Genomic DNA, 13,692 nt, shown 5'->3' with positions numbered 1-13,692 from the left:
GGATGGTTTTCTTCTGTGTGTATGTAGTAATGGAGATCTAGTTCATCTGGCAGTCAAACTGTGGCACTCTGCCTTTTATACCTGTATGTTCTGAGGAATAGGCAGTGGGGTAGAGGAAACTTTTGTGGAGTCGTATTTTAAATATTCAAGGAGATTTATCAGATCTCAAATGGCACCAGAAGAAATAAGACTAGAGGCTCATGGAGGTCTCAACTGCAAATACCTCTCTAGTCTGCCCTTTGTGGAAGGTTTTGCTTTCCACTATTTAAGTTTTCTATCCACTAAAGGGAACGTTCCAGAAATAAACAGTTTGTAAGTTTAAACTGCCGGCCATTTGGAGCAATATCATGAGATCTTGTGTTATCTATCCTGCCCAGGGCATGAGTCATTTTTATGTCTAGTGTATCCAGAATACATATGCTAGCAGTCTGTGTTTCACTTGGTGTTCATCTCCCTTCTGAGAATGACTGTGGTAGAATTGAAGTTCCTGTGGATAAGCAACCTTTGTTTGGTAGCAGTGGCCCCAAAGTACAATAGTGAAGTGATTCAGAAAAACCAAATGGAGATGTCCCTCACATCCCCACAAGAAAATGTTAACTACAGTAAGATACCCAATGAAGATGTGTTTATAAAACTTTTGTTATATTACTATAATTGTTCTATTTCTTTATTAGTCATTGTTATTAATATCTTCTGTGCCAAACTTTTAAATCAACTTTGTCATGGTTTTTGACATCCTCAAGAGGTCTCGGAGCAGATTTTCCATGTGTATAGGGGACTGCTCTCTCTTTTCTGCCCTTTTTTTTCTTTTTTCTACCTTTCTGTTTACTTACCATCTCATTTATTTTGATATGCTTACTTGGAATTTTGGTTTTAAGACATCGCTTTCAACATTTCATTTCAAAAGATGCTTTATTACATGTACATAAGTGTATATAGGGTGTGTGTGTATGTGTGTGTACATTGTGTGTGGGTGTGTCTGCATGTGCGGTGTCTGAAGGTATGTGTGTAGTTGTGTGTATGTATGTATGCAGGGTATGTGTATACAGGGTATGTGTTTAAGTGTGTATATGTAGGTGCATGCATGTTTGTGTGAGTGCATGTGTGTGTGTGTGTAGAGTGTGTGAGTGGCTTTGTCTGTACGTGTGGTGTCTGTAGGTATCTGTATGTAGCTGTGTATATGTGTGCAGGGTATGTGTATATAGGGTATGTGTGTAAATGTGTATGTATGTGTGTATGTGTGTAGGGTGTATGGTTGGGTATGTCTGCATGTTTGGTGTCTATAGGTATTATGTGTAGTTTTGTATATGTGTGCACAGTATGTGTGAACAGGATATGTGTATAAGTGTGTGTATGTAGGTGTGCATGTAGGGTGTGTGGACTGAAGTGGTAATGTGTAGGAACAGATTCTCTCCTTCCACTGTGAGGAGCCCAGGGGATCTAACTCAGGTTATCAGCCTTGGTGATACCTGTGTAGCCCTTTGAGCTATCTCACTGTGTCTAAGATTTTTAAGAATATAAATTTTGATTCTTTTAAAGAATGAGATCTAACCATATTAAATGTAGATTTTTGTAGGTCAACTCCTAGGAACCTGAGAACAGGCCTCTGCTTTCAGTTCCTGTATGTACTATGTATTTCTTAGGCTGTGTACATTCTTACCACTTTCTGCTTTTTGCCACAACCTAACCTGTGAGCACACAGCTGCTGCTGGCTCTAATTACGTCAGCATTTGGGGTTTCTACTTTCTCCCTGTTTGAAGAAGTGTTGGCATCTATTCTGGAAAGGTATGGGATTGTCCAAAGAACTGAATGACTCATCAAGAGAGGAATCTGATTTGGTAGTCTTGTCCTGTTTCCATTTGTACTATCATTAGTTCAGCAGGTCCACAGGCTGAGGGCCCTTCCTCGGAGCGGTTCACTGTTCCTATGGCTTGTAACATATATGCCTTAAAGGCCTTTCCTTAGAACCTGAACGTCACAAGCTGCCATGACTACATTGATAATATGTTGCACTGTGAAAGGACTTTCACCTCGTGGATCAGCTTCTCATCCAGTCTGTACTTTATTGAAAGACTCGCGTAGTAGAGTTCTCTGTTATTATTGGAGTTACTGATCAGAGGTGTATGGATCATGTAAATCATTTAAGGTGCTGGCATGCCTATAAGGAAGTGAGTTCAGTTTTCATAAAGGGCTGCTTAGGAGCCTTTGTTAATCATTGCTATGAGAGAAGTGTGTTTTGTGCAATCACTGTCTGAAAAAGAGGTTAAAATCCTCCAAAACCATTACATTCAGCAACGCTGCTCATCAGCCTTTTTTTGGCCACTTGCTTCTGTGTTAGTTTTCAAAAGTTTAACTTGTTAGATACATGGAGTTCTTTCTTTACCTTCCCAGTATTAAGGAGCAAGGAAAGCTCAACATGATGGTGCTGCCTGCAACACCGACTCCTTAGGAGGTCAAGCAGGTTCAAGGCCTGCCTGGGCTACACAGAGACTACTGGGCCAGCTGGGCAACTTAGTAAGACACAGTCCTCAAACAAAGCAAAAAACCAAACCTGAAAAACAAGTGTGAAGCTGCAGCTCAGAGGCAGAGCCATTCCCAGCGTTTGTGAGGCCCTAGGATTACTCATTCTCCAGGATCTCTTTTTAAAAAGGGGATCGGTTCAACTCAAAGCATATGTGCAAGCAAGAGATATTTCCCTAAACCAAAAAGTGCTTACAAAAAGGACTTTCAGCAGAGTGGGTAAAACATCATGGCTTCTCCCAGGCCTGCTGCCTTTTGTGTACTGGGAATTGAAAGGCCCAAGCAACACTGTTTTCTAAGTAGCTTCTTTAGCATGATGTCACATGAATTGAAGATTGATAATCAGATTCTATATGTCTTATGACACCTAACTAGGTTGTGTAACTTTCAGCGGCCACGGGACTGAAAATCCATTCCCCAATAAAGGAGTAATTATTACTATGTGGGGGAGTATTTGTCTTAAAAAAAAAATAGGTTCAGTATGACTTTTATTTTTAGAGATGCCTAATCTATTGAACCATTGTTTTGCATCCTTCAGAGACAATTTGAGCACTAGTATGACTATCCTTACTTTATAAATTAAAAAAGGAAGAAAGAAAAGAAAACAACAAGAAGAAGAGGGATCTAATGCATTGAGGTGACTTGTGCAACTCGGGGAGACAGGGTGGTTAAGGCAAGCCTGGCTTGCAGTTGCATGATTCCTGGCTTTCAAGTCTCTACTGCCCCCTTTAAAATGGAAGGAAAAGAGACTTGCAGCCAACCTCTGGAAGGACTGACTTTGAATGAAGAGTTTGCAGGGTAAGCGTGAAGCAGCCCTCCAGCGTGGGTGACTTAAAGTCCTGCATGTCCTCTTTTAGTCCTACAAGAGAATTCAGCCTGCAGGCTTCCCACCGGAGGAACATTTCCCGAGGCTCGGGTTCCCTGCTCCCCCGAAATATTGGATGGTATAAGAACTAAAGGCGAAGAAGAATTTTGAAGTCAATGAACTGGACAAAGAAAGACTGCTTTGTTTAAGACCCACTGCTGTCCTCTGCTTTCTTTCTGAGGGACAATTTTTACCAGTCTTCCGCGGGGACACCTCGGGCTTGTGATCTAAAGGCGCGGGATTCCAGGAACACCTGTTAAGGGGCTTTGCTGCTCCCGGACCCCCAGGCTCTGGGCTTGCATTACCACAGTTCCTGTGCCGGCTCTGTGTGGCAGGGCGTGTTGGCTGTTTATCCTTGGGATCCAGTTCCTGCGAGGAGTTGGCTCTCCTCCTTCGTTTCTACACGAGGAAACTCTCTCAGCACAGAGTGGGATTCTCCCGAGACTCCCCTCTACCCCGCACCCCCAGGCGCCGAGGTTGTGGAACCTCTCTCCAGCCCGAAACCCATAAGCCTAAGGTGTCTGTCCCCGTTCACATAGCCAGGGACCACAGCTCCTTCCCTGTATCTGAGGTTTGCCCCTGCCGCGCACTTTCCTCTGCAGATTAGATGAACTCCTAAATGGAGTGAGAGTAGCAGCTACAGGGAGTGGTGGGCGACGAGCGACAGGAGCTACGCGGCATAGAGTGCAACCGAGGTTGGAGGACGCTAGTCTCCAGTCTCTGGCCACCGACTGGGAACTTATCTGCCTCACTCCCTTGCTCCGCAGTCCCTGTACCTGTGTCCTTTCCTTCCAGGGCGGCGTTCGCCTCCACCTCTATCTCCAACCCTCTTCCCTCCCCAGCCCCTCCTACCCGGGACTCTGCGCGGTGCAGTGCGGGGTCTCTGATCTGAGTGGCCTTAGAGGTCCACGGAGAAGCCTAGCGGGGACAGCATTGCAGCTTCTCAGCTTTGTCGCTCTTGTTCCTGCTCCCGCTTTCTGGCTCACACCAAATCGGACCTGCTTTGGGTGCCTCCCCGGACTTTCTCAGGACTGGCTGTCTAGATAATCCTTTGGATGCACATTCTGGATTCCTCATCTGAGAAGAAACGCAAGGGCCAACGCGTTGGGGTGTTCAAAGTAAGTTCAGACTCCAGTTCTCCTTCTGAGAGAGCCCTGGGTCCTGTCGGTAGGAGGGCGTGGGGAGGTGTTTCTAAGGGGAGCCTCCCACCCCTCCAGGCATTAAGTGGAATACTGAAACTGGGTGGGTTAGTACCACTTCGCTTTTCTTCTTTTGCTGGACCTTTTTCTTTTCTGCTGAAGGTTTAGACTATTCCTTGATCGAACGCTACAGTATGAGACAGTAAGATATGATTCTGCCTCCTCCTTAAAACTCAAGCACTTTCTAAAGTGCAAGATCATGTAGGATTGTCTAAGGCTGTCCAAAAATAGAGATTTATTTAGGCTTCCATTCATTTCCCCAAGATGGGATCACCTACTACTAGAAATCTATGGTTGTGTGTCAGGAGGTGACAGTAATATTTAAATGCTGTTCTTAGTAGAGACTAATCATTAAAATCTCAGTGGCATGCAAGAGACTACACTACTGTCATAGACAGGAAGCACAAATACAGGAAAGAGAAGAGTTCTCTGACTTTTAAAATGATCCAGCCATCTCTACTTAGGCAAACAATCACACCTTCTTCTATGTAGCTGTGTTAAAGTCCCAACTCCCCTCACAGAAGAGCCAACAGGTGCGGGCAACTATAATTTGTAGCACAATGCTTGGGGTTTTTCCTTGGGAAAACAGTCCTGGAAGGAGGGCTCCATAGGATGTCACATCACCCTTTGCCCACCTGGAGTGATTCTGTCACAGAAATAACTTGCAAACCCAGAGATTTCAGCATGTAGTCAAAGCAGGAGAAGCTCTCTGACTTATTAAAGAAAGCACCCAGATCTTCAGAAGGAAAAAAAAAATTCCCTTTCTAGAATGAAGTGCTTCTATAACAAACTCACTAACCGTGCACCTGTTCACGAAAACAGCACTATTCATAGTTTTGAATTTCTTGAATAATCTGAATGTCTCATTTTGGCTTGTTTCAAGGAAAGGCTCTTCCATTTGCCTCTTTCTGGCTTGATTGGGGGCCTCTGGAGTGTCACTCATGGCAGCGTCTACCTTCTGCTTCTCTTTTACTCTTCTACTTTTCCAGAAGTACTCTTGTGAATGACACATTCTGTGTTCTGGGTCTTGCTTTGCCCCAGCCCAGGGCTAGTACTGTGCCTACACGCAGCTCGTAGTGTTCACAGGCTAATAGCTTGCAGATCGATAGCCATTCCTGCAGAGGAGCCATAGGACTCCAATAAAAGGACTTCAGAGGGAAGAAAATGTGATTGAGAAGAAAAAAAGAAAATAGTCAATAATTCAAATGTGTGTCTGTTCCCAGTGCTCTTAAGTTTGCTGCTTGCACTCAGTTCATCTGTGTAACCTTCAGACTCCAACTTTTGGAAGTCTACTCAACTCCAATTGACATGGATGGTCTGGGTAACTGCTCCACAAAGTCAGTCTCTTATCCTAAGGAAAATGGTATAGCCAATCAAACGGGCCAGGGTTCGAATGCTATGTTTCCATAATGGGTGGTAGAGCTGGCATCCCTGGAACGTTCTGTTTGAAATTTATGTTGATCTGTATAGAACTCACCAATATAGCAAAAAAGGAAAACAGAAAACACACAGAAAGTTCCCAGGACCCTAGTTGTGTGTGTGTGTAGCAGAGGGAGAGAGAGAAATAGATACAAGCACTTGAGAAAAAAATTCTATGTGGAGGAGTATACTGACAGGCAATTTCAGAGGTTGTAGTCAGGAATTGAATTAATAGGATCATAGGGCAAACTTCTTGTAGGCCACTGTGGCAAGGCAAGGAATCCTGTGTGTTGTTACATTCAGTAAAGAAGGGGATTGAAATTATACTTTGTATTAAAAAGGTAGAAGTAGTTATTAGTAAAATTGTATTCTTGTTCAGCCTTGTATTGGTTTTATCCAGTTATTGAGTATCTTGCTGTACTAGATGGTACACTGTGAGATTAAACAATGGATCTTTAAAGAGATTGCTGTCCTAGGTCAGTTAACTGAAGCAGTCACACTGTGGCCTGTGTTGTGGGCAGTGAATGAAGTGAGAATGAACCTTCCGGACGACCAGGAGAATGACAAGAGTCCTCAGCTCACCATATGGGGAAGCCTGAGGTGTTCGCAATTTGGTGGTCATTCAGTATGACAGAGCAGCAGATGCATATTGGGATGTCAAAAGGGAATCAGACAGAGCATCTGCAGGGATGGCGTCAAGCTTTGAAGGCCATACTAAGGAGCTGAGATCTATTTTAGTGAGAGAGCAAATTAAAATATGTTTTGAGCAGATCGTAAAACAAAAAATTCTATTCAGGGATGTAGAAGAGAAGGAGTCCGTGTACAGAGATGATTATATAAGAGATAGGGGAATGAAGATTGAAAGTTAGGCCAATTTGAGATTTCAAGAATAATACCTATGGTTACTACTTTAAACCTACGGGGCATAGAGAAGAGGCAGTGTGATCTAGGCCCGAGAAACAGCTCTATCCACAGCAAACCATCACAGGGGGTCTATACTGTGGAAATCAAGGCCACAGAAGAGCTGCTGATGCACTACCCAGGGCACAGAGGGAGCAAGGAGCAAGCTTTGATTTCTTTCTTTCTTTTGCTTTCTATTCATGCAGCTTTCTTTTAAAAATTATTTATATGTGTATATTGTGTGTGTGTATGTGTATGTGTAGGTTTATGTGTATATGATATATGTGCATGCATGTTCATATGTATAACTGTGTGCAAGTACAGGTGTGGTGTATGTATGTATATGTGTGCAGGTGTGGTGGATGTGTGTAGGATATGTATGTATGTATGTATGTATGTAGGGTATATGTGATGTGTACTTAGGGCATTATGTATGTATGTATGTATGTATGCATGCATGCATGTATGCTTCTATGTGTGCAAGTGCAGGTATGACATAGCATACAACCTCAGGACTAGGTTCTTACTCACAACCTTGATTCTTCTTGAGACAGGGTCTCTACATCCACCAAGATGCCTGGCCTATAAGCTTCTGAGTGTTGTCCTGTCTTGCAAAGGAGCTGCATTATAGCTGGGTGTTAAGCTTCCAGCTGTACATGGGCTCTTTACATATCTCCCCACTCGCAGGGCAAGCTCTTTATTCACTGAGCCAGCTCCGCCCATGCCTACTGCTTTTTTAATCCCCTCCAAGTGCCTTGCATTAATTCAACCCAACTAGGATCCTGATAAAGTAGGAGCCTGAAAGCAAGGGAGGGCCCTGTGCAGCTCAGTAGTTCAGAGTAAGACAGAGGCAGGAAAGATGAAAAGTGGGGCACAGGTCATGGGGTCAGCCAGCATTATCTATGAGCTCAATAATCATGATTTATATACCAATGGTAGTAGATGCTATTATGATGGATTAAAAAATTCATTAAAAGATCTTATGAATTAACTGAAGAAGTCTTTTGTGAGTGTATTCACTAGGTATCACCACTAGTGTATTGAATCTGGGTGTTTTTATACACTTAACAGGGAATTCATAGTAAAAGCAAATGTATTATTTTAAGTACTCTGGTAGAGGTATTTCCTGCTGTCTTAACACCCAGCAGGATTCTCCCTTCAGTAAACAGATTTATAATGGCTTGTTGAATGTGTATTGCAGTAAATGTTACAGTGCCACCATGGTGAATTGTTCATGACTTTACCTGTTAGGCTAATGAATTGACAAGTGAATGAAAGCAGCAGAAAGAAGAGGAAGGAAAATTAGAAAGCAAGGGAGGGCCCTGTGCAGCTCAGTGGTTCAGAGTAGGACAGAGGCAGGAAAGATGAAAAGTGGGGCACAGGTCATGGGGTCAGCCAGCATTGTCTATGAGCTCAATAATCATGGGCCAGTCATTGGTTGGCTCTTCCTATAAATTCTGCTACATCACCCACCCTGCAAAGGCAGGGATCTTGTAAGATGCATGGTTTTAAGAACAATGATGATTAGAAACTGAGCTAAACAAAACCAATGCAGTAGAAATAATAATAAGACACAGGTGGGAGAGAGAGGCAGCCTAGTTGGGGATCTGTTTTCTTTTAGCCTTTATATGTTATTGGATCATATCCTATCACATTAGGGAATTTTTATGTATCATATCATGTCATACTAGGAAACTTTAACATCAGTTTCCTGAAATATTTCTGATAACATCATCATTTCTAAGAGAAAACTGGCTCTTACATATTTTATATCACCTGATTTTTCTCAGAATTTTTATTGACTAAATTATTACTATTTACTTTACATCTGGATCACAGCTTCCTCTCCCCCCAGTTCCCCTCTCTCACCTCACACCCTATCTACGCCTTCTCCTCAGAAAAAAGGAGGCCTCCCGTGGACATGAACCAGCCTAGGCATATCTAGCCTCCGCAAGACTAGGCACATCCTTGTCAACTGAGGTTGCTCAAGGCAGCCGAGTTATAGGAAAGGGATCCAGAGGCAGACAATGTAGTCAGAGACGGCCCTGTTCCCATTTTAGGAATCTCAACTGAAGACCCAGCTTCACAGCTGTTATATAAGTGCAGAGGGCTTAGTTCTGTCCCATGGGTGCTCTCTGGTTGGCAATTTAGTCTCCCTGAGGCCCTAGGGGCCTAGGTTAGTTGACTCTAAGTTTTCTTGTGCCGTTCTTGAGTCCCCTCCCTGGCTCCCTCAATCCTTCCTTCTCCTCTTCCACTGGATTCCCACGCTTGCGCCATTCACTACTTGGCTGCAGGTCAGTCTATGCAGCAGCTTCCAACAGTTGCTGGGTAAAGCCCCTCTGACTACATTTATGCTAGACTGCTGCCTGCAAGAGTAGAAGAATATTATAAATAGTGTTAGGGTTGGGGTCCTCATGGCATGGCTCTCAACTGGGCCAGTCATTGGTTGGCCTTCCTATAAATTCTGCTCCATCACCCACCCTGCAAAGGCAGGGATCTTGTAAGCATGGGAAGACTTGAGGAAACAAGAAAACCTAGAATTCTTATCTCTTTTTAAAGCTTTAAGTACTTAACTTTATTTATTGGGTGCAGCAGATCACGCAGGTAGGGAAATTCAGCGGTGTATAGTAGGAGAGAAAGGTGCCCAAACTTATCGCTTTAGAATTTGGGGGGTAAGTTTAAACTTGGGCATATTCTTAATGTAGTACCTTTGTAGTATTCTGCTCTATGTTGTGTGAGAAGTTATTTTCAAACCATTAAACAAAGCAACACCTCTGCACAAGGTTCCATTTTAAACAGTAGCTGGCTTAGTAAAAAATCAAAAGAACAGTGTGCTTATAATACTAGCATTCACACATACACAATCACACACACTCACACACATACACATACCCACGCAAACACACACACTCACAAATATACACACATGCAACCTGCCCACTCACACATATACTATCATACCCACTCACACATACCATACACACACACACACACACACACACACACAAAATCACACACAAAATGTGGAGAAGGTAGGTTAGAAAGACCATCCTAGTTGGTGACTTCCAGACCAGTGAGGAGCCCTGTCTCACAAAACAAATGGATGGCACCTGAGGAATGATACCTGACGCTTACTTTTGCCTACAGACATAGATGTACACCTAAACACACACAGACACACACACACACACACGGGGGGGGGGGGGGAGATGCTTATATGCACAAAAAGTGGAAAGAAAAAGGGCTGTGGGAGAGTCCAGTTGTTTTGGTTTATTTTAATCCCCCCAAAATGAGGTGCTTAGCACAGGCAGATATCTGCCCCTTTGTCATATCTCGGGCTGCTATATACTTACACATTTCAAACAATTAAGTGAGTGATACTTTCCTTTAAGTTAATTTGTTGACTTCAGAGCAATTATAAAATTGATGAATTATATTGCATTCATTTTGCATTAAAATGGAGTTTATTTGATCTCATTCATTGTGGAACTGGTTCTCTCTGATAGAAAAATGTGTTCTTGTCATGATCACAGATAGTTTGAATTCCTGGTTTCACCTATCCCTCGTTGTTAATAGACTTATGTAAAGGATTTGCTTTATCAAGCTTTTACGAGATCTGCGGTGTGATGAATCAGAACACAGCTATCCTGAGGAGCTTAGTCTCAACTAAAGCAATCCCTTTAGAATGATTCTCTGTTCCACTAACTTTCTAATGTCATTTTTATTATAGATTCTTGTGAAATTTACAGGCCAAGTGAAAGTGAAGTGGTGCTGAAGATGGGCCCAGTAGGTGCAGAGGCAGAAGAGAACCAAACTGTAGAAGTGAAGGTGGAGCCATATGGGCAGGGGCACACCACTCCTAGAGGTGAGTTGCCCCCTGATCCAGAGCCAGAGCTCATAGACAGCACCAAACTGGTTGAGGTGCAGGTGGTCCTCATATTGGCCTATTGCTCCATCATTTTGCTGGGGGTAGTTGGCAACTCCCTGGTAATCCATGTGGTGATCAAATTCAAGAGCATGCGCACAGTAACCAACTTTTTTATTGCCAACCTGGCTGTGGCGGATCTTTTGGTGAACACCCTGTGCCTACCCTTCACTCTTACCTATACTTTGATGGGGGAGTGGAAAATGGGTCCAGTCTTGTGCCATTTGGTGCCCTATGCCCAGGGTTTAGCAGTACAAGTGTCCACGATAACTTTGACAGTCATTGCTCTTGACCGCCATCGTTGCATTGTCTACCACCTGGAGAGCAAGATCTCCAAGCGAATCAGCTTCCTGATTATTGGCCTGGCCTGGGGCATCAGCGCTCTGCTGGCAAGTCCACTGGCCATCTTCCGGGAGTACTCACTGATTGAGATCATTCCTGACTTCGAGATTGTGGCCTGTACTGAGAAGTGGCCTGGGGAAGAGAAGAGTGTGTACGGTACAGTCTACAGCCTTTCCACCCTGCTAATCCTCTACGTTTTGCCTCTGGGCATCATATCTTTCTCCTACACCCGTATCTGGAGTAAGCTGAAGAACCACGTCAGTCCTGGAGCTTCAAGTGACAATTACCATCAGCGAAGGCACAAAACAACCAAAATGCTGGTGTGCGTGGTAGTGGTGTTTGCAGTCAGTTGGCTGCCCCTCCACGCCTTCCAACTCGCTGTAGACATTGACAGCCATGTCCTGGACCTGAAGGAGTACAAACTCATCTTCACCGTGTTCCACATCATTGCCATGTGCTCCACCTTTGCCAACCCCCTTCTCTACGGCTGGATGAACAGCAACTACAGAAAAGCTTTCCTTTCAGCCTTCCGCTGTGAGCAGAGGTTGGATGCCATTCACTCCGAGGTGTCCATGACCTTCAAGGCTAAAAAGAACCTGGAAGTCAAAAAGAAGAATGATCCCACTGACTCTTTTTCAGAAGCTACTAATGTGTAAGAACGCATGTGTGAAAGCACATGGGTGAATTGTGACCAGAGCTGCCAACCTGGTTAGGGAAGGTTTTCTGGCTAGTGCATGCAGACTTCCCATCCTATTGACTCAAAAGCAACAGAATGGAAGCTCCAGTGGTATTATTCCTGGAAAACTGGCTGGAGGAATGAGGTGAAAATAAACAGATTGCTGTGGCAAAACGTTCTGATTACCAATGCTCGGATGGTAGGCTGAATTATGAGTAGAGGAGGGAAGGAAACCTGAACAAGGAGTTGGTATCAGCATGGTTAAAAGGGAGAAGTAAGTGTTAACTCTGAGAGCACACTAGGATCTGCATCAGGGATGCTGTGGACTCCATGGGCTCCCTCATCACTTGATGAAAAGCTGCTAAACAACTTAGATTTCCCTAGGGAGCCATGGGATCTCTCTTAGGGTGTTTCGGTTTTATTGTCCTTCCTAAAACCCAAATGAGGTAAACATGGCTTGCTAAGGCGGTGACTTCAAGATAGCTTCAAGAGAATAAACACATTTGCTATACAAGTAATGTTTTGGCAATGATGGGAGAGAGATTCTTATGTATTCAGTGAGCAATTAATTGTCCTTAAAATCAAATGTACAAACCATTGAAAGTTTGTTTTTTTAATTCAGAATCAAAATCTGAAATTATCAGACTGAAAAGAAATGAAAATGATTGTTTTGTTTCTTGTTTTGAGCCATTCCTGCTTTATGTAGATACTGTTTAGAAGACAAGTAAGCAACTCAGCTCTTTTGTTGATTGCTAATTGTTAAAGTCCTTTAGAACTATACAGCTTCTGTTACCATTCCTGGACAGGATCAAACAAAGTTCATAGTAAAAATTAAATGAGACTAAAACATAATTTTGTAACAATTTGAGTTTAGTTTTAAAAAGTTCACCCCTCTTCCACCAAAGCTCTAATATGTTTACAGACACTGTAGAATTATTTTCTTTGGAGTTCACCTTCAGTAGAGCAATTTATGCTAAGGAAATACAATTTGATTATACAATGAGTGAACTCATTGGTAAGAAATCTCAAAAACTGAGTTTATTCCAATTTGCAAATTTTGGTTTTCAACAAATTTCACGTTTTCTGTTTTTAAAGTGACTATATTTTTGGTAACAAAAATATATATAAAAACAAAAGTATATCTATAAATAGGGGAGCATTAGAAATTTTGATTTAATGGTTTTATGAATATAGCTTTTATTTCAAAGGTACCCAACCAAAGATAATTAAAACTCTTATTTTGTTCACACAGAAAAGTAAGAAAATGAGATGTTAAACTAGTTGCACTTTTCTGGATGCTGAAGTTTCAGTGTAGGCATATTTTTGTAAATATGGCAGAACTTGTGAGTGTATTCCTCACATTTTCGAAATATTCAACATAGTCTTATACTTAGTTATGATATTAATTTTGTGTATATATTTAAAACTTAGACTCTGGCTGTTATTAAATTCCTTTCAGTGTGGAAATAAAAGGTTGATCTCAAAGTGAACTAACTGTTCTTCTGGAATACTGAAAAGGAACAAAACAACAGAAGTAAAAATAGATGTAAGGGGGACTAGAAAGTCAATCTTACTATTGCTGTCTGAAGTGTGTCATATAAAAAAAGAGTAAAGTATATTCTTTTCTGTTGGACTCTGCGCAAACATCTGAAGATAAGCTTTTTACATTTTATGCATAAGTTACTTTGCTTAAGATGTTAATAGAAGGTTGTTGTGAAGTCTTTATGCCCCTTGCAGAATTCCTATCCTGTACAAAACCTGTATGTATGTTACTGTGACTCCGGCTGTGATGGTAAATTATTAGAATCCAATTAGTGATTCAATTAACATATTTGTGATTGAGTTC

At 42.4% G+C, this 13,692-nt stretch overlaps 1 protein-coding gene across 1 annotated transcript; it reads left to right on the top strand.

Moving 5' to 3' along the window:
• Nucleotides 1–4,430: 4,430 nt before the first annotated feature.
• On the top strand, nt 4,431–11,851 carry Npy2r (neuropeptide Y receptor Y2). The gene is made up of 2 exons (XM_031376038.1): nt 4,431–4,503; nt 10,634–11,851. Exon 2 carries the CDS (start codon nt 10,681–10,683, stop codon nt 11,824–11,826), a length of 1,146 nt encoding a protein of 381 aa, XP_031231898.1. The 5' UTR covers nt 4,431–4,503; nt 10,634–10,680; the 3' UTR covers nt 11,827–11,851.
• The last annotated feature ends 1,841 nt before the right edge of the window (nt 11,852–13,692 follow it).

Source organism: Mastomys coucha, unplaced genomic scaffold, assembly GCF_008632895.1.
Source record: "Mastomys coucha isolate ucsf_1 unplaced genomic scaffold, UCSF_Mcou_1 pScaffold16, whole genome shotgun sequence".
In the NCBI taxonomy this organism is placed as follows: Eukaryota; Metazoa; Chordata; class Mammalia; order Rodentia; family Muridae; genus Mastomys; species Mastomys coucha.
Note: the sequence above shows the minus strand (reverse complement) of the source record. Positions and strands in the feature narration are given on the sequence as shown.

Coding starts and splice junctions, on each gene's coding strand:
- Npy2r (XM_031376038.1), top strand. CDS start 10,681: ATGGGCCCAGTAGGTGCAGAGGCAGAAGAGAACCAAACTGTAGAAGTG.